Consider the following 19,406-nt stretch of genomic DNA (forward strand, 5'->3'; position numbering starts at 1 on the left):
TTGGAAGTGACTTTGGCACTAGTTACTCATAAGTATGTGTTATACAAGATGGGAAAGCAAGATAATATTGCCAGTTTCTAAGGAAAGAGTACTATCTTTGAAGTAGATCACTTAGACGTAACTATTATCTATGATATTGTAAAACAAACAAACAAAACAAAGTTAAAGTGACTTCCCACCAACTCAGTTTTCATTGTTAATCATTTAATTTGATGATACGTGTCTTAGTTCAGGCTGCTATAACAAATTACCACAAACTGGGTAATTTAAACAATAAGCATTTATTTCTTATAGTTTTGGATGCTGGAAGTCCAAGATCACAGTGCCACCATAATTAGATTCTATTCTCACGTCAGGCTCCCCACAGGGAACCTGCTTCTCCCTCTGCCTGTGTCCCTGTCTCTTTCTCTCTGTGTCTCTCATGAATAAATAAATAAAATCTTTTTTAAAAAGTTGATGGAAATTTGCAAAAGCCTCTGTTAGAGAGACGGTTACAAACACCATGGTCATAGTGCCTATACAGCTCAGTTCAGAAAACAAGTAGTAATGGTCACTATGAGATCCTTATTAGTGAGCAGCTACCTCCACTGTGGCTCACGGCACACTTACATTTTACAATGTAGCATAATGAGCATAATGGTGCTCATTATGAAGTCCAGGTCTTTGAAATCAGGTCAGCTTTAAAGATTTTATTTTCAGAGGAATATATTTGACATTGAGCAATCTACCTTCATAGAGAAGTTAAAAGTTGAAGCACAAAAAGGACATCCACAAGAACAAGAGAAGTGCTGGTACATCTACAAGTCTTTCTTCTCTTATACCTAATGATGAGATTTTGTTTTGTTTTGTTTTTTTGTAGTTGTTTCTCAGGGCTCCATATTAAAGTACAATTATCTATGGAAGGAGATTTTATCTTTTAGTATCTTGGGTTGATTATGGCAGATTCCTGACATCGAGGCCTTGCCAAGAGACTTGGAGGACACTTTAAACAGCCTATCTAGTTTACAGATTTCTCACTGTATGATAGGGATGTTCAGTAGCTTGAGGAAAAAGGATTGGGGAGAATGACAGGAGTAAATGATAATTATGTTTCTCCTAAAGAAATAATGAAAGGGAGATATTGTTAGTCTTTTGGGTAGAGTACTAGAAATACACATGGCAGTAATCCTTGCTCCTGCCTACCAAAGTGGAAACTGGCCCTGATAGCTGACACCATCCATAGTCAGAAAGGAGGTTCCATGGATGAGCCATAGACAGAGTTTACAGAAAGGAATTTCAGATTTTCATTTGGTTATTGGTTTGCTGTTTGGCTCGACTGAATGCCTTCCAAATAGTGTGAGTGGTGTTTTTTGGTATTCATATCTATGAGGCAGGTACCTGGGCATATGGAGAGATGGGATTTAATGTAAAGAAAAAGCAAAGGCGGGACCTCTGGGTGGCTCAGTGGTTGAGCATCTGCCTTCAGCTCAGGGAGTCCCGGGGATCCTGGAGTCCCGGGGTTCAGTCCCATGTCGGGCTCCCTGCACTGAGCCTGCTTCTCCCTCTGCCTGTGTCTCTGCCTCTCTCTGTCTCTGTCTCTCATGAATAAATGAATAAAATCTTTAAAAAAAATAAAGAAAAAGCAAAGGCGTAGCCACCCTACACATACAGATAGTATGGTAAATAGGTGAGGGATGCATTGGTAAGTGCAACTTACAATGCTAATGAAGCCAAAACAATCTGTCTAGACATGTGGATCAGTCTCATACTCAAACTCTATAATCCTGCCTGTTCCATTGCTTCTCCAAAGGTGCTGTGCTAATGAATGTCCTAATATATGTAGAAATCTTGTAGAAACCCCAGAATCAGGCAGCCAGATAAATGCAAAAGGAAGCATAGTGAATTGCCTTTGGGATATCTGAATCCTTGTTGCCCTGCAAGTGTCCAGTGGCGAGCCATTCACTTGTCAAGGAGCCCTTTCCTCTAACTCATCATGCTCGTAAGTGTCATTTTTATATCAACCATATGAGAAAGTGAAGTGTTTTCCATATTACCTCCTGAGTCATACTATTTCTCCAGTCCTACGCCAGTCAGGTTTTTCTGGTTGTTATTCTCATACTTCATTTTCCTGAAGCTTGTCTCCCCCTTCATTATAGTAGATGTGTTTGAGAGGTCATGCCTAAATGGCCTACATTTAGAAGCATGGGAAAATTCTCCAAGCACTTAATTTAGACAATTACACAGGTATATTAGAATATAGAAGGTTGAAATTCATATGAGAAAAACAAGAAATTTTCATCTGCTGTCTTGCCACACATAAGGAATCATTCCTTTTGGGGATAAGGACACACATCCCCTTTTGGGGATCCTTGCCACACATAAGGATCTTTTCCTTTTGGGGAAGGAAGTTGGTTTTAAAAATCAGTTGTTGCAAATCTGACATGGATCATGGAGTACTTCCTTAAAAGTGATAGAGAACTGGACAAAATACAAAGAGAAATAAACCAATATTACAGCACCCTGAGATGTGAGGTCCTCATCCTCCACCCAAAAATGCATTTATAAAGCACAAACATATTCTTTAACTTTGCCAGAATATGCAACTTCCAAGCCATACTAGCAAAACCAGTTGTTTAGATACATCTGGAAATTCCATTATTTGGAACCTTTGGAGTACATTATATACTGAAGCAGAAATTCACTATTTGCCAAAGAATTGTGGAGTGTCTAACAAAGTGTCTTAGGCAAGAATTTGAATTATGAAGTCCAGGCCCTAGGAACCTGGGAGCATAAAGTTTCCAGAGAAAATAATGACACAGAACATACCAGCCAGAGACATCCAGTCATGAGACATGGATTGCTGGTGCCAAAGATTAATAATGGTCACATACGTTTCCTTTCATTCTTACTTGACTTGTTAAAGGGCATTTTGATGTCTCTTATGTTGCTATTAGTATCCTTCGTGAGTAATCTTTCCACACCTTGTGACCACGTGTGACTCCTGGATTTTTTTGAGACATAGACACTGGACATGCAGTCTCCTCCATCATCCCTGTCATCATCTCAAATTTTAAATATAAAATAACCTAATGACTTCTGCTCCATACTTCTTGTTCTAATCTTGACCTTGATACATAGTTGTCTTCAATGGAAAAGATGTCAGGCCACACCCATCTGAATTCTTTACTTTAGAAATCTGAATCTAGTAACCAGGAGAGTGTAGTCAGTCACCCACTGAGTGGAGAAAAAGGAGCATGACAGATTAGATTTCAGACTTCAGGCAAAGAAAGGGTTTCTTGGATAATAGTTGAATAATGTTCCAGGACCTGAAACTTTGTGAAAATACAATGTGAATTTCTCTGTCATTTTCTGAAATTATCATGTAGTATACATTTTTCACCCCCAATTTCTCGCTCTGCAAAACTGGCTGTTCCAACCTATAAAAATAACCAAGTTTTTTCACAAAAGACTTGAAAGTTTATTCGCCGGGACACAATAATTACAGCTGCCATCACCCCATCTAAATGTCCTGCCCCCTCACCTGGGGGTCATGCAGCCCATGGCTACATCCCCCACTACATCTCACTCTACTCTGTTTTTCTCATGCACTTTGGTCATAATGAACTACTGTCAGCTCCTCTGTTGCATCAAATTCATTGTCAGATCGAACCTCCTTTCGCTTTTACTATTTCCTTATGTCTTCATTGTAGTCTCTCCTTTTTCTTACGCCTCTGGCATCCATCAGATCTTGAAGCTTTTCTGTCTACAGATCTTTCTTTGATGCTCGTATCTGATTTCTGTTTCCTCCTTGAGCTACTCACTGGAGAACTAGAATTTATTACCGTCTTAGCACATCTTACTTTATGTTCTTACTTTTATTATCTCCCTTTCCTCTGTGTCAGATGATGACAGCTTCCCCACTTGATCGTATCTTGCTCAGGATAGATTTTTTTTCCTCTAAATTTAAAATACTTCTGGGCTCTGCATGAGCAGGAATCTTCTCCTTCATAGCTACATGTTGGCAACCCTGGCCTTATTGCAGCATTTCTAAGCGTTCATGCTCCTTTCCACCTGAAGGAAGCTTCTTTCCACCTTCACCACAGACATTGTTCCACCTACCAACAGTGTCTGTGCCCCACCTCTTCATTTCACATGGAAAAGTTTGATTTATCCTTCATGTTTCTGGGCTTGGCATAGATAAAACCCATATGTGTATGCAGTGCTCAGTTAGAGCCTCCTCACAATCACATGGGTAGCACATTTCATAACCATAGTTCAATTATTTTCGGGGTAATTATATATATATATATATATTTTTTTTTTTCCTCATTGAACTTTTATTTTAATGGGTCTCAAAATTCTGTGACAGATTTTTGGTCAAGTTGTTTCCATTAGGGAAGCCTGGGTGGCTCAGTGGTTGAGCATCTGCCTTCAGCTCAGGTCATGATCCCGGAGTCATGGGATCGAGTCCCAAATTGGGCTCTTTTCGTAGAGCCTGCTTCTCCCTCAACCTGTGTCTCTGCCTCTCTTTGTCTGTCATGAATAAATAAGTAAAATCTTTTTTAAAAAGTTGTTTCCAATAAAAAGTACTGATTTTAAAACAAATAACTTAAAACTGCCACACACGCACAAAAAAATAAAACCAAATGGTCCACACAACATTCTCCCTTCCTTCTGAGGGTTTTACGATGCGTTGTTCTCATTAACCAGACTTTTACTATTCAACCCAAGTGGCCGATTGACACAGTTCTGAGGCCGTTCTTCCACCACCGATCAAGACTGGGGTGGCAGGTGTTGGGGATAATACTCATTTAGCCTCCTGGGCTTTCTGGGCAGACTGGGGGACTCTGCCAGCTCCAGCTGCCTTCTTGTCCTCCGCTTTGAGGACATCCGCGCCACCGTCTGTCTCATGTCACGAGCAGCAAAACGGCCCAGAGGAGGGTGGTCAGAGAAGCTCTCAACACACATAGGTTTGCCAGGAACCACATCCCCAGATTTCACGAACTTGGGACCATCTTCCAGCTTCTTTCCAGAACGACGATCTACCTTCCCCTTCAGCTCCGCAAACCTGCAAGCGCTGTGAGCTGCGGGTCGGCCCAGCACAGGTGCGTGTCCAGCACCGATTTGGCCTGGAGGTTCAGGAGAATCACCTGAGCCGCGAAGCCAGCTGCTTCCACGGGTGGGTCCTTGTTGCTGTCGCCGGCCGCGTCGCCGCGACGAACATCTTTGACAGACACGCTCTTGACATCGAAGCCCACGTTGTCCCCAGGAAGAGCCTCACTCCAGCGTCCCGGTGCATTTCCACAGACTTTCCTTCGGGTGTAACATTGACCGGAGCAAGGTGACCCCCTGCCAGGCCGAAGAACACCAGCCCCCCTCGGCCCCGGGCCGGTACCGACACCACCGATTTTGCAGGCGTCCCGGAGGGGCAGGTGCAAGGGCTTGGCAGGTGGACGAGTCGGCGGCGGGATGCAGCCAGAGCTCCGAGCAGTGGGTTCCCGCATCCCCGTCCTCACGGGGCACTTTCCGTCCCTGGCCCCACGGCGTGTTAGCCCCTGGCTCCAGCCTGTCGTCACCTTTCCAGCCAGAGACGGCACAAGTGGTGCTGCTGCGTGGGGGGTAGCCAAGCTCCGTGGTGCGGGTGCTGACTTCCTGGGCGATGTCCTCGGGGCTCCTCGGGCTGTGGGGTGGCTCAGTGGGATCCGTTTCGTTAACACCAACGATTGGTTGTTTCACGCCCAGTGTGTAAGCCAGAGGGCACGCTCACGGGTCTGCCCATTCCCCGAGACCCTGCTTCAAATTCACCGACACCAGCGGCAACGACCAGGACAGCACAGTCAGCCTGACGTGTGCCCGGAATCATGGTTTTGATAAAGTCTCTGTGTCCTGGGGCATCAGTGATGGTCACATAACACTGCTGGTCTCCACGGGGACACATCAGTGGTGATACCACGTTCACGTCCAGCTTTCAGTTTATCCAAGGCCCAGGCATACCTGAAGGAGCCTTTTCCCATCTCAGCAGCCTCCTTCTCAAATTCTTCGATAGTTCTTTGGTCGATCCCACCACATTTGTGGATCAGATGGCCAGTAGCGGTAGACTTGCCCGAGTCTACGTGTCCAATGACGATGTTGATGTGAGTCCTTTCCTGTCCCATTTTTGGTTTAGGTTTAGTGGTGGTTTTCACGATGGGTGTGAAACAATGGGTGGCAAACCTATTGCAGAAAAAAAAGGGGGTAATTTATATTTTTAATATCTGTCTCCTAGCTACACTATAAGCTCCGAGGGACAGCTCTGGCTGTCTTTCTCAAGAAATATTTGTGGTGAATCTATCTGGGCCAAACTGGAGCCAGTGTGGGAACAGTGAATAAGTTAGGAAAATGTGCAAGGGTTGGGAAATAATGCCAGACCCGGATGTAGGGCCAGATCCTCAAAGAGCTTTATTGCCACGACAAACAGTTTATACTTTATCCTGAAGACAGTAAAGATTCATCAAATGTTCCAAAGCTGAAATGATCAATGAAATAATCTGTGTTTCAAAGAATGAGTCTGGCAGCAGGTTAGAGGATTTTTGTCTCTAAACCAAAAGACTATTTTAGTAGATTATAAAAAAAATGACTACGTATTTCTCCTGTCCCCATATGGACATCCCTTTGGCAATGTGGCTTTATCATTCTTCTTATCCCATGATTTTAAATATGAGTTTAGCCATGTGACCTGCTTTGACCCATGGGGCATTAGCAGCTGTGATTCAAGCATTTGCACCTAGGGGTTTGCCTGGGGCCTGAAAGGGAAACCAGAAGTCCCTAGTGAAGTAGCTTCATGAAGCAGTGAACTTCAGCCATGTTTTAAACTTCCTCTTTGCTACTGTTAACACGTACAACACTGGCCCCCTCACACCACCAGAGAGAAATCTCTCTCCCTTCAGCAAATGATCCTCAGAAGTGTGCTCCAGAATCTTGAGGTGGGAGGGAGCCATAAGGAGCGAGCCTACATTTGTCAGGAGATTACAGCATTCATTATAACTGCAAATTGAAAGCCACTCTACTAAGTTTCATGGGTCAGTGAATGAACAGTTAATTCAGCCTGGAGAGTTAATGAGCACAAAGGAAGTGACATTTAGCTAGATCTGCAAAGGAAGAATAAATATTCATCAGGTAGAAAAGTAGAGGCAGGGTACGTCAAACAGAGAGTAGCATGTACAGAGGCAAGTGTTGCATCCCAAAGGACTGATTTTAAATGGTCGTCTTTTCCCCTTCTATACAACTGAGCATCCTCTCTGATATTCTAGATCATGCTAGCAGAACCCTCTCACCCTCAAGGAAGCCTATAGAATTTACTTCTGTGGTGTCTATAAAGTTTATAGAAAGGCCAATGAAACAAATTGCCGTGGTAATTAGTGCCTTTCCTCAAAATAGTCTTTATTTTCAGAAACCTGTTTTAGACACGACCAAGTCATTTTCCTCTGACTCTCATTCCCCAGAGTGAGCTCAATGCAAGTAACAATAGGATCTAATGGTTGTTTTATTTGTGTTCACTGTCAAATGGTTTCAGTAACTCTAGAATCATGTTAACTTCATGAAATTGAATCTAATCCTGATTGCGCAGTATCTGTTCATGGGCCTCTCATGAAAATCCTGACATTGATCAAGATCTAAGGCATGTTCCCTGCTTCTTGAAAGTTCATGTTGCCACTTTGCTGTTACAAAAAAAAAAAAAATAAAAAACAAAGCAAAACTACATTAGTATCTGTTTTCACTAAGTGAAAGAAATCCGAGGTTTTTAGCTTTTCTGAAAAAAGCAAAAAACAACAGCAACAACAAAGAATAGGTGCAAAGCCAAAAGCATTCAGTGTTTGCTTCACAGTGAGCATCTGACGTACAGTGTGCACAGAGGCAGTGCACACCCCCAGCAGGGAGGGGGGCCCCACCAGGCTCCTTCCCTGGGAACTACACTTCAGCATGTCAGTATCCAGCAGCCAGAGCTGTGAACTGTGTCTGTGAGCACTTAGGCTTCTCCCCATTTATTTTGCACATCTGTTAGCAAGATATGTCCTAAGATGTCAGAAGAGCCAAAAAGGTTATTTTTTAGGACTAAGAATGCTCAAAAATTTCCCCCTATAAATTAATGGTATATGCTTCTTCTGTTACTCCATCATGGCATAAGAAAGGTTTTTTTGGATTGCTGGGAGGATCCTGTACCTGGTTTTCATACATACAGAATTTTTGGCATTTTCCTTAACATACACATATACTCCCTTACACCTAAACACAGAATAAATAAGTCTCTGAAGGAGATTGTTGCCTTAAAGTGCTTCTGTGATTCTTTTCAATATAGCATATAGAACACTTTTCCTCACACGTAATAGGATTAATCTTTAAAAGCATCCTCTTCTACAAGCAGGTGCAAACCTTTGTCTGCCCTTAGGGAAAGATCAGCCAAGGAGAGCTTTTTCTGGTGATGTAATGCTTGTTAACTTACGCTCTTGCAGACATGATTGGGGAAGATGCTTTTCAGAGCATCAGACATATTGGATTTAACTCTTTCTCACAAGACTAATTTAAGCTCACAAGCCACTTCTGATGCTTCATAAATATGTCAGGTAGGACAACCCTGAGATAGTTATGCACAATCATCAGTCTAGAGAATTTCTTTTAAGAATTGGCATCTTTACCCACTGGCATTTGCCAATGATAATTCCCTACCTTTCTTGAGAAATCAGTACCTCCATATCCTGGTTCTTCTGTAAATAGATGATACATTAACCCTAGCCAGCAGCAAATAAACTTCTATTTCTTCCTCCGATATAGATTCTCATGAAACTCAAAAGGGATGGAGACCTTGTATGGGTTGTTTTCCATCAAACTCATCACAGTTGACCTCTCGTGACTGTGTACAGACTTAATTTTCATATTCATCCGCTTTCTTTCAAAAATTAAAAAAAAAGAACAATTTTTGATAGCCAGGGATATTCATAGTGATATAATCTTCTGCCTAGTGAGTGATGTTCAGGGCTCTGTTGGTGCCACTGAGCGCTTGTGAATGTCCAGAGAAGCCCTCGCCCAGGGCAGGTGGCCCACTACCCATCACACAGTGTGTTTCTATGAAGTGATAGGTAAGGCAAGGTAAAGGTGTGTTACCTTCTACAAGTTGAATGCGCAAAAAAGCAGACATAAGCTACAGATTCAGGCAGATGTTATTTTGTGCAACAGCTCATCCTCATTCCTCTGTCCTTCCACCCCAAACCTCACTTTTTTGAGCAGAAATATGCAACATAAGCATATTGTGAAAAACACAATTTGGAAGAGGAGTGTCATGGTACCTGAGCAGACCAGTGGTTGATCTGATCTGACACCCAGGAAGAAAGCAACTCAGACTGCTAAGCCAGCTGTGTAATTTGAAGTGCTGGATGTAATTCAGAGATGATGAGCTGTGAGTACTCAGAGTAAAAATGTAGGAAAGTTACTTTATTAGAACTTCCCTCCTTATATCTTTTTTCAGACAATCCTCCAAACCCTTTGAGAACACTGCATCAAATTTTGGCCCCTGAATCTTTCCTGGGACTTTTCTACTTATTCAGGTCATGGTAATACAGTTGCATTGGGATGGGGTGGAATCATGGAATCGTAGAATGTTTCAAACTGGGCTGTAGATAGCATCTCCACCATATAAGGGAGTGGTAAGTCACTCTAACCGCAGGGAGAAACACTTTCTTCATCTATTAAGATGAAATAATAATTCCATATGGATTATCACAATAATATTTGTAAAGTTCTTGGCAAGTAGAAGGTATTTAATTGATAGTAGCTATGGTTAATATTATCTTTATATGCATAATTTCAAGCCACTTTACCTTTCAAAGTTGAAAACCAAATTATATAAAATGACTTTACCTACAGCAGATCCCCTGACATGACGAATTTTATCTACCTTTTGACTGTGAAATGAATAATTTTGTTTTCCATTGCAGTTGGTTTGTACTTGATTCTTCATTTACCAGTAGTCTTTTATTTTTACCCTTTAGTATTTCAAACTCAGGACTTTACAAATACATAATTTTAAATACTACCAGAGTAAATAGTCGTAGCATAGTACATTTCTGCCAGAGATCCACTGATATTTTAAAAGCATGGCATTTCCAATTCTGTAGAAAAAGTCCTGGAAGGCACTGGTCATGCTATCAAGTCAGCCTATTACAAAGGGGGGAAGGGGCAATTTGTCATGATCAAGCAAATTAGTAGCTTGAGTTTTTCAGTAAATTAGCTTGAAATAAATTGTCTGTATCCACTGACACATTCCTGCAGATTGATTTTAGATTTTAAATCTCAAAGGCTATGTAGTTCACTTCATCAAAATTTACCGAATGCATGACCTGTGCATGGTGCAACTCTCAGATGAAGCCCAATGACGATAGCACCAGCTGTAAAGCCTTGGTTTCCACCATCCAGGTGCTAGTGCGTAGCTACTGGGGGCAGGCAACACAGTGTGCTAATTTCCATGACAGAGTTACATATAAAGTTACTGGAAATACAGGTGGTGGGGCTTTTAATTCAACATTGGAGGGGTGAGTTTTTGAGAAAAATTATAGCCAGGTAACATTTTATTGGCTTTTAAATAAGGATTTTCTTATTTGGATAAAGTAGAAGAGTATTCCAGGGGGAAGGAATAGCTAGAGCAAAGCAAGAAAGGATTGCTAATTCATAGCTATTTGTGAAATGGCTATTGACCTAGCCTAGACTTTGACATTGGATGGAAGTGTGATGAGGGAAAGACATGTTTGTGTGTAGAGAAGCTTTTTGGAAAACGAATCCATTGCCTTCCAAATCATAAGTATTCTTATCTTTTCTTTGTTACATACCATGATTGATAATACATACAAACTGGTTTTTTTTTTCTTTTGGTGATGTCTTTAAGCCTATTTGGACTTAAGCAAAAGAATATTATTCCTTTGCTCTTCCTATGATTAAAAAAAATTCTAGTGTACTACTAAACTTCAATTAAAGGTAAGGGTAAACTTTACAAACCCTATTTCTAGAAGGCAACATAAGTCGTACAATAATAATACTTGAGATCTAGAAAACTTGTTAGTTTTTTTAAGATTTTATTTATTCATGAGAGACACACAGAGAGAGAGAGACAGAGACAGAGACATAGGCAGAGGGAGAAGCAGGCTTCATACAGGAAGCCTGATGTGGGACTCAATCCCCGGAGTCCCGGGATCACGCCCTGAGCCAAAGGCAGATGCTCAGCAGCTGAGCCACCCAGGGCCCAAGTTGTTAGTTTAGATTCCTATAGAAGCATATGCGAGCGAAATTTGTAAAAGGCAATGCATCTAAGTAACATGTGAACTAATAATGTCAGAGTATGTGTTAAAGAAGTATTATCTGTGCTAACTGACAATAAAAGAGTTATCTGGGAAAACTTCATTGTTCATATTCACATGACAAAGCATAAAACCAGCAGGTCAAAGCAGGGGACCATTCACGTGTAATAATGTGGGTGTGAAAACATTCTTAAATAAGACTTGCTGAAAGTTCTCTGTGTTTTCTTTGAGTCTATTCACTGAATAAGAAGTCTGCATACCTTAGAACAGGACTATGTGTATATGCTCAGTAATTCAAATATATTTGATGATTTTTATTAGACTGCACTGGGAATGTATTATTCACACATAAATGATGCTGTTGTTAGAACAGGAATTTATCAATTTAACAAATGGTGTGTGCTGAACTGTCTATATCCTGTTCCCCCTTTGTTACTAATATCATGTATTTTAGAAGTAATTAACTAAAATTAAAGGTACTTGGGTCACTCATGGATTATAGATTTTCAATCATGTAAAACTAACTGCGTGGAGATTCAACCTATAGTCTTAGGCTGATTAGGTATCATACACAGGATGGTCCAAGTGTGTGAGTGTTTCCAGGCTACCTTATTCTGACAGTGTTTTGAGGTTGTTAGACTTATATATGTAATGCAGAAAAATCCACTATATTCTGTTAAATTAATTAAGCAAGGAGGCTTTTAGATTCATATGGCTCTAATGCCATGGCAGCCCATGTAAGCCAACCAAAATCTAAGCCTAAAAATGCCTCAAGGTTACAAAATCAAAACCGAAGGACAACCAGTCACAAAGAGCCAATTGAGTTTTAAGTGATAGCCAAAACTGAAAGGTCACTATTGAATGACCTTGCTTTGTTTCCACCTGTTCCCTTAAAAGTCGCTCACTAGCCTCTTGTTGGTAGAGCGCTCCTGACTACTTCCAGTTTACTGCTATGCAATTCAAATAGATAATATAAACTCTTAAAAATTTTTGAGGTACTTGACTGGCTCAGTCGGGAGAGCATGCAACTTTTTTTTTTTAAGATTTTATTTATTTATCTGAGAGAGAAAGAGAGAAAGCACACAAAAGAAAGCATGAGAGAGGGGATCCCTGGGTGGCTCAGTGGTTTAGTGCTGCCTTCAGCCCAGGGTGCAATCCTGGAGTCCTGGGATCGAGTCCCACGTCGGGCTCCCTGCATGGAGCCTGCTTCTCCTTCTGCTTCTCTCTCTCTCTCTATCATGAATAAATAATAAATAAAATCTTTTAAAAAAAAAAAAAGAAAGAAAGCATGAGAGAGAGAGAGGGAGAGGGAAGCAGGCTCCCCACTGTGCAGGGAGCTGGATACTGGGCTTTTGATCCCAGGACCCTGAAATCATGACCTGAGCCCAAGGCAGATGCTTAACTAACTGAGCCACCCAGATGCCCAGAGCATGCAACTCTTGGTATCAGAGTTACAAGTTTGAGCCCCATGTTGAATGTAAAGATTACTTTTTAAAAATGTTTTAAAAATTTTTACACACCTCTGTTTACCTTTTAACAGTTCAGTTTATTTAAAAATATGAAAAAATTAAAAATAAAGATGGCTTTCTGTTTTCTCCATCAGCTGTTAAGAAGAAGGCTAGCTTTATCACTCCAGTTCCAGGAGGCGTGGGACCCATGACGGTGGCAATGCTTCTGAAGAACACCCTTCTGGCAGCTAAAAAACTCATTTACTAGATCACATGAAAGAATAAAGCAAAATGAAATCATGCTATTTATTTATTTGACAAAGGGCAAACATCTTTATATTTTACTACAAAGCTATTTATTTCTACATTGTATTTATTTTTTCATGGATGGAATCATTGTGGATCAGATGATTCATACAACTTGATGCATTTCCTGCTAACAGATTTTGAGTTTTAGGGAGAAAAAAAAACCCAATTCCAGTGAAAGCTTTGGTAACAGCGGTTTATTTTGTGAATAATATTTGTTCATAGTTTTAAACAAAAAGGGCTCATAATAAATGAATATATTTTTGACACAAATATCACACTATGTTTTCAACAAATGTCCTGTCAGCCAAATGGGTGCCCTTATAAAATGTAATTTAGGTTTTGACATAAGTATGCTCAGTTTTTATATATTTTGTTTATCATATGCTGAAAAAGAGCTTACTTGCTAAAAGAAAGATAAAATATTAAAAGTAAGATCTTGATCTCATTTATTCCTCAAATGGATCCTGTGAGGCCCCTTAATGAGAATGATACTCTATTCAAGGAAATAAAAATAAACAAAGAAGGCAAAAAATGCAGAGCCACTTAGAAAGGTAATGATCATTTCAAATTGCAATGACTACTTTCTATGGTAAAAATGTGATAAGAATATCTTAGGTTTACATGTAATTTCTTTCTTATTCTAGAAAAATATTTGGATAATACCTTCCTTGAAGAATAATGGAAAATCCAATACCAAACATATACAACAAAGCTATGGTTGTATTTTCCCACAAATATTAGAAAAATATAGTATAGAATGAGTGAGAACTGCATTAAAGAAAAACTGCCAGATTTGTTCACAGATTCAGAAATTAATAGGAAAATAAGACACTTAACAAAATGTGCCAAAGCTAAGTCTTAGGCTATGACAAAAAGTCTACTGCTTTGTTCCCCACTGTTCTTACCTCTTCTGCTGTGGCATTTGGTTCTCAAAGTAGATGCCATATTTCGAACGCCATTTAAATTAGGAAATACACATGAATGTCAGTTGAAGGCTATTCTGAGACTATCCTAAGCACTTCATTGTATTGTTTTCATGTCCAATTCCAGTGTGTTTAGGCACCAACAATGATTCTTACCCAGTGCATGTCTTTATCACTGTGTGTTTCTGATCAATTGTGTGAAAATAGACTAGATACTTATAATTAATAATATTTCAACCGTATAATAAAAGCAATTTGAAGAATACCTGTCTTTTTTCCTTAAGATATTTGTGGTTTTTTTGTTAATATATATTTGTTACCTATTTCTTTCTCCTTCTTCTTCTTCTTTTTTTTTTTTTTTTTTTTGTAGTTTCAAGTTCTTATTTATATTCCAGTTAGTTAACATACAGTGTAATATTAGTTTCAGGAGTAGAATTGTGGGGCACCTGGGTGGCTCAGATGCTGGTTGAGCATCTGCCTTTGGCTCAGGTCATGATCCCGAGGTCCTGGGAAGTATTCCCACATCAGGCTTCCCCATGGGGAGCCTATTTCTCCTTCTGCCTATGTCTCTGACTCTCTCTCTCTCTCTCATGAATAAATAAGTAAAATATTTTTTTAAAAAAGGAGTAGAATTGTTACCTATTTCTTTACCAACATGCTGAGGAAATGTACAGGTTTTTTAAGCATGTAAGAAAAGGTTCTACAGCCCATTCTACAATCAGTCCAGACCAATCTTTGTCTGATAACACCAACAGATTTTAAATTCAAAGCTCCAAGCAAACATCTCAGAAAGGGCCTATTTTATTCTTAAGGGCCCCAAATTCCCCAAACAGACAAAATGACCCAAAGTACAGGTACCTGCAAAAGGTGAAGTCTGTAGTTTTGAGCCTAGCACCTCCAACCCCTCAAAGTACAGGAGGAGTTATTTTTGGAAGGTTTCTGACCTTTGGCTAGGCTAAAATTCAGGAGTGAATCTTTCTAGAGACTTAAAATACTGTAAAAGAAAAATTGTTCTGACATTTGTTAAAAATGATAAGGAAGACTTTATCCAGGACTATTGCAATGGGATCAAGACTATTGCAATAGAGAAGATTCAACTCAACTCCAAATACAGCAAAGACAGCTATGGATCTACATCCAGTAAGTGAGTAAGGAGATCAGTAGGTGGGAAATTACTATAAGAGGAAATGGATTATATATCAAAAATAGAGGGAGTCTTGGTAAACTAACTTACCAGGACTCTTGCTGAAGGCAGACCAGATATCAAGGGTGGGGCATGAGAACTTGATCAGATGTGGTGGGGAGGATGGTCTTCATTAACTGACTCAGCAGCATTCTTTGCTAAAACGGGGCTCAGCAGGCCTAGTCAAGAAGACTCAGAGGAATCTGACTGAAGTCCAGTCAAGAAGAAGGAAGCCTTTGTCAATACATAAAGGAGATAAAGTTGATTTGTTGGTACCATGACTTTATTTATGGGTATTTGGACTGCATGAAAGATAGATATATCATGGCCATGTAGAGGAGCTTTGGAGAAGTAACCTTCCTTCTCCTGCGAGTATCTACAAAAAGGACCCTGAAGAAGTAAGGGGAGTGAACAATAATACAAAGATATGGAGGTGAGAATGAGTTTGGCATATATATATTTATGAGAGCAAGAGTCAGACTAAAATGAGAAGCGTATGTTGGAGAGTGGTAGAAGCCCAACTGGATAGATTAGAGAGTACCTGGAGTTTAATGAGTTAGGAGAATTGTAGTTAGACCCTGGAAGATGTTATCACTAATTATCACAAGGAAGGTGTAAAAGGGAGCTGATTCTGGAGGAGAGATTATGTTCAACTTAAGAGTAACAGATGATAACATGATACCTAAAGAGAAGTCCTGACATAACATCAGTCTGGGAAGAGACTAATGAAGATTTAGGACTCAGTACTGTAGTGGGTTTTTTTTTTCTTTTTTAAGATTTTATTGATTTATTTGAGAGAAGGAGACAGCGTGAGAAAGAGAGAGAATGTAAGAGCATGAGCTGAGGGAAGGGAGGAAAGGGTAGAGGGAGAGGGAGAAGCATACTCTCAGCTGAGTAGGGAGCCTGATGCCTGGCCATCCCAGGACCCTGAGATCATGGCGAGCCGCAGGCAGGTGCTTAACCCAACTGAGCCACCCAGGTGCCCCTCCATTCCATGTATCAACCACTAAATCCCTGACCTTGTTGACCATTATACACCCCCTCTGTCCCTCTACTCTTGTTCAATCCTAACAGCTATCCTTTTATTTTATTTATTTATTTATTTATTTATTTATTTATTTATTTATTTATTGTTGTAACAGCTATCCTTAAGAGCGCACCTGGCATGTGCTAAATGCTTTACGGATTCTTGTTGTTATTGACAATCTCCATTTGACAGATGAGAAAATTGACCCTTGGGATTATTAAAAACCTTCAGCCAGGGCTAAATGGATAGTAGACGTGGGATTGGAATTCAAAACAAGGTCTGGGATGATATGAGCCGGAGCTCACTCTCCGTTACACCACACTGCTTCCCTCAGTCCCTCCCCAATCCCCCGGAGTCCTTTCTCTTATTACACATCTAAATCTTACTTGTTATTCCAGATTCACCTCAAATGAAACTTGTTCATGAAAACTGCCATGAGAATTTGACTAAGTCCTACCCCTGAACTCCCACAGCTATTTCTGCAGACATTCGCAGCACTTATCAATTCCTACCTAGTTTTGTAGTTATGTATGCACTTTCCTTAACTCCCTTCAGCACCTGAAAGTCAGAGTCCATGCATGATTTGTCTGTCTTGCTAATACCACATCCAGCCCAGTGCTATGGATATTCTAGGCATTCGATATTTTATGAATGAATGAATAAGTGAATGAATGAATGAATGAATGAATGAATGGCAACCGCACCCATGAGAATTACAGAATAAGTTTCGAGAGAGATAAGGCAATGGACTGATTTCCTGCCAATGTCTAGCAACATTTTTGTTGAATTAGTGAAAAAGCAAGAAAGAAGAAAAAAAAGGGAAAAAAAAGACAAGGGAGGGGAAGTGAGGAGTGGGGAAAGGAGGTGGAGGGAAGACACTTTCAGAGATGCTTATGACAAGACGAGAGAGATGAATACATTAAAAAGACAGAAAGAGTGGTAGAAGGGAAGAATGAAAGTGTAGTGTACTTAGCCTTCTTTCCCCTTTCTCTTGGAGCAGGTTGCTCCTATATGTATCAAGAAAGAAGGAAGAAGTCAGTGAGGCCACCTTATAGTGCCCATCTTCCCCAATCTTCAGGAATGGGAAAGGCACTTTTCGTGAGAGGGTTGAACGAGGGGACTCTCTTAAAGGGAGTGTAAATGGGGTCCAGCAGTATGAGTCCCAGTAGGAGTCCCAGAGGCAAGACGCGTGAGAGCGGACTAGAGCTATTTTGTTGTATAAGAAGTCTTCTGGAAAGTGGAGCATAAGCCTTCCGGAAAGTGTAAGCGAGTTTCTGTGTTATGTGGCTCACCGCACCAGAGTAGGGGAACATCAGGAAAGAGCATGGGCCATTCCTTTCAGCCCAAATGTACGTGAAAGCCACAGTTCATTTAATATTTAAATTCTTAGGATAGAGGTGATTTATTCAAAGTTTGATTTTTAGGAGATTATTCAGAGAATTCCTCTGAGATCAGTGTTACGGATTCCTACCGGAGAACACAGCTAGCAAAGTAGAAAGGGCGTGTGATCTGGAATCCGAACGCAGATTCCAGTCCTGACTGTAGGGCGTATCCTCTCTTTTGAGCCTCCATCCCTCCGTTGTCCCAAGGGAATAGAAATAATGCCTATTGCTTATTTCTCTATTGACTCAGATGGATTCATTAGGTAAATAGCATATGTTAGGCACTGGATTCGTTGGGGCCAGGATTACTGAAGAAATCACGGAGATGTGTGTGAAAGCCTTCTGCAAAATGCAAAGCACCATGGAAACTCTAGTTAACAATTACAGCCAAGTTGGCTGTTGTACTATGTCTTAGTCTTCCAAGTAAAGATATTTAACATCAGTCCTAGCATTTCCCTCCAAAGACTGCAATTTGTCATGAGGGTTTATTTAGTCCTTTGTAAATGTTCGTCTTCTTAAATTCACACCAGTGGCGCAGAGGATGATTATTTGATTTATAATTCAAATATTATTTGCCTGGAGAAAATATTATCCGGAATTGTCTTAATAATGAGGAGTTTTTAAAAATCCACAAAAGTAGAAATACAAAACGTATGCACATTTAAAGTGAGCCAAGTGCTATATATTCTTTTAACTGTAAAATGAGGACTCCTGTGGTGATTGCCCAAGTTATAATGAGTTCACAACAAGCTCATTCTTGTGTGATTTCTAAAGCCAAATTCATATTTCGGTAGTGAAAGAGATCCTTTCTGGTAAACCAAATTTGCTGGATGGACATGATGCAAATGATAACCTATCTTAACAACAGGTTTCCAAGGTACAGAAAATACAAGCAATTGAAATTCCTGGTAGAAAGGCACAACACCCCAGTAAACCATGTTTATATAAGTTCTTTATAATAATTTGGGGCAAGCGAAAATTTGTGGGAAGCTCTCTATATTCACAAAATCCAATAGGATTAATCACCTTTTTGGCCTTTCAAATGGCATTTTAATAATCATAACTAGATTAACAGTGAGAAAAATTTGAATGTCATGTTACATTAAAAACTTTCTGTTCATTAGACATACCAAACCTCAATATTTTATCTTAGTGGAGATGACATCATCATCATCACTTTGGTACTTTACTGGTTCTCTCTAGCCTAATCGAGCATAGATTGAAGCTTTGTAGCTCTAAGGAAATTGGTAGCCTGATCCATTTACTCAGAAACTTCTTAAATGGCAGAATGACATAAAGGCAAATGTTATGCTGTTAAAAATAATTATTTTTACAGAACTTGTAATGGCAAAACAAAGTAGCAAAAAATAAAATGGAGTATGAAACCTCTCTTTTCACCCAAATTTAATTTTCTCTCCTGCCCCTAAATTACAAACTATCTGCACTTGCAGTGGAATGGCCTTGTACCGAGAGGTGGTGTGACTGACAACAGTTTCGAGATGTTCGATTCCTATCCCGGGATGCTGCTTCCTGGTTTGCAAATATCAGAACTCTCCTTTGTGGGACTCCTAGGTAGGTGGCTAGCAACTTTGGAGCTGGTACAAGTCTGTCCCGGCAACGGGGCCTTTCCCGAATTTAGATTCTTTTTTGTTGTTTTAAGTACTTTTACATACACGATCATGCCCACAGGTAACAGGAAACCAGTGTTTCAAAAGAAAACTTGATCACATTGCTAGATAACACAGGTATTCTAAACAAGTGCGTGAGCGCCTCGAGGGCTCTACCTACAGCTGCTGCCAGAAGTACATATTTTTTTGATTGGTAAGAACTAGCA

General features: G+C 40.2%; 1 protein-coding gene across 7 annotated transcripts in view; it reads left to right on the forward strand.

Moving 5' to 3' along the window:
• The window catches only part of MTHFD2L (methylenetetrahydrofolate dehydrogenase (NADP+ dependent) 2 like), a 137,377-nt gene extending 117,975 nt beyond the window's left edge, over positions 1–19,402 (forward strand). For 3 of the 7 annotated variants that reach the window (XM_038556320.1, XM_038556319.1, XM_038556324.1), the window contains one exon: positions 12,904–14,243. In XM_038556320.1, coding sequence (XP_038412248.1) covers positions 12,904–13,016 — 113 coding nt within the window. In that variant the 3' untranslated portion in view covers positions 13,017–14,243. Of the gene's footprint in view, positions 1–9,240; positions 9,410–12,903; positions 14,244–19,023; positions 19,153–19,261 lie in introns of those variants that run through there. The other 4 variants (XR_005369093.1, XR_005369094.1, XM_038556321.1 and 1 more) reach the window with 4 other exon arrangements.
• The last annotated feature ends 4 nt before the right edge of the window (positions 19,403–19,406 follow it).

Source organism: Canis lupus, chromosome 13, assembly GCF_011100685.1.
Source record: "Canis lupus familiaris isolate Mischka breed German Shepherd chromosome 13, alternate assembly UU_Cfam_GSD_1.0, whole genome shotgun sequence".
Lineage (NCBI taxonomy): Eukaryota > Metazoa > Chordata > Mammalia > Carnivora > Canidae > Canis > Canis lupus.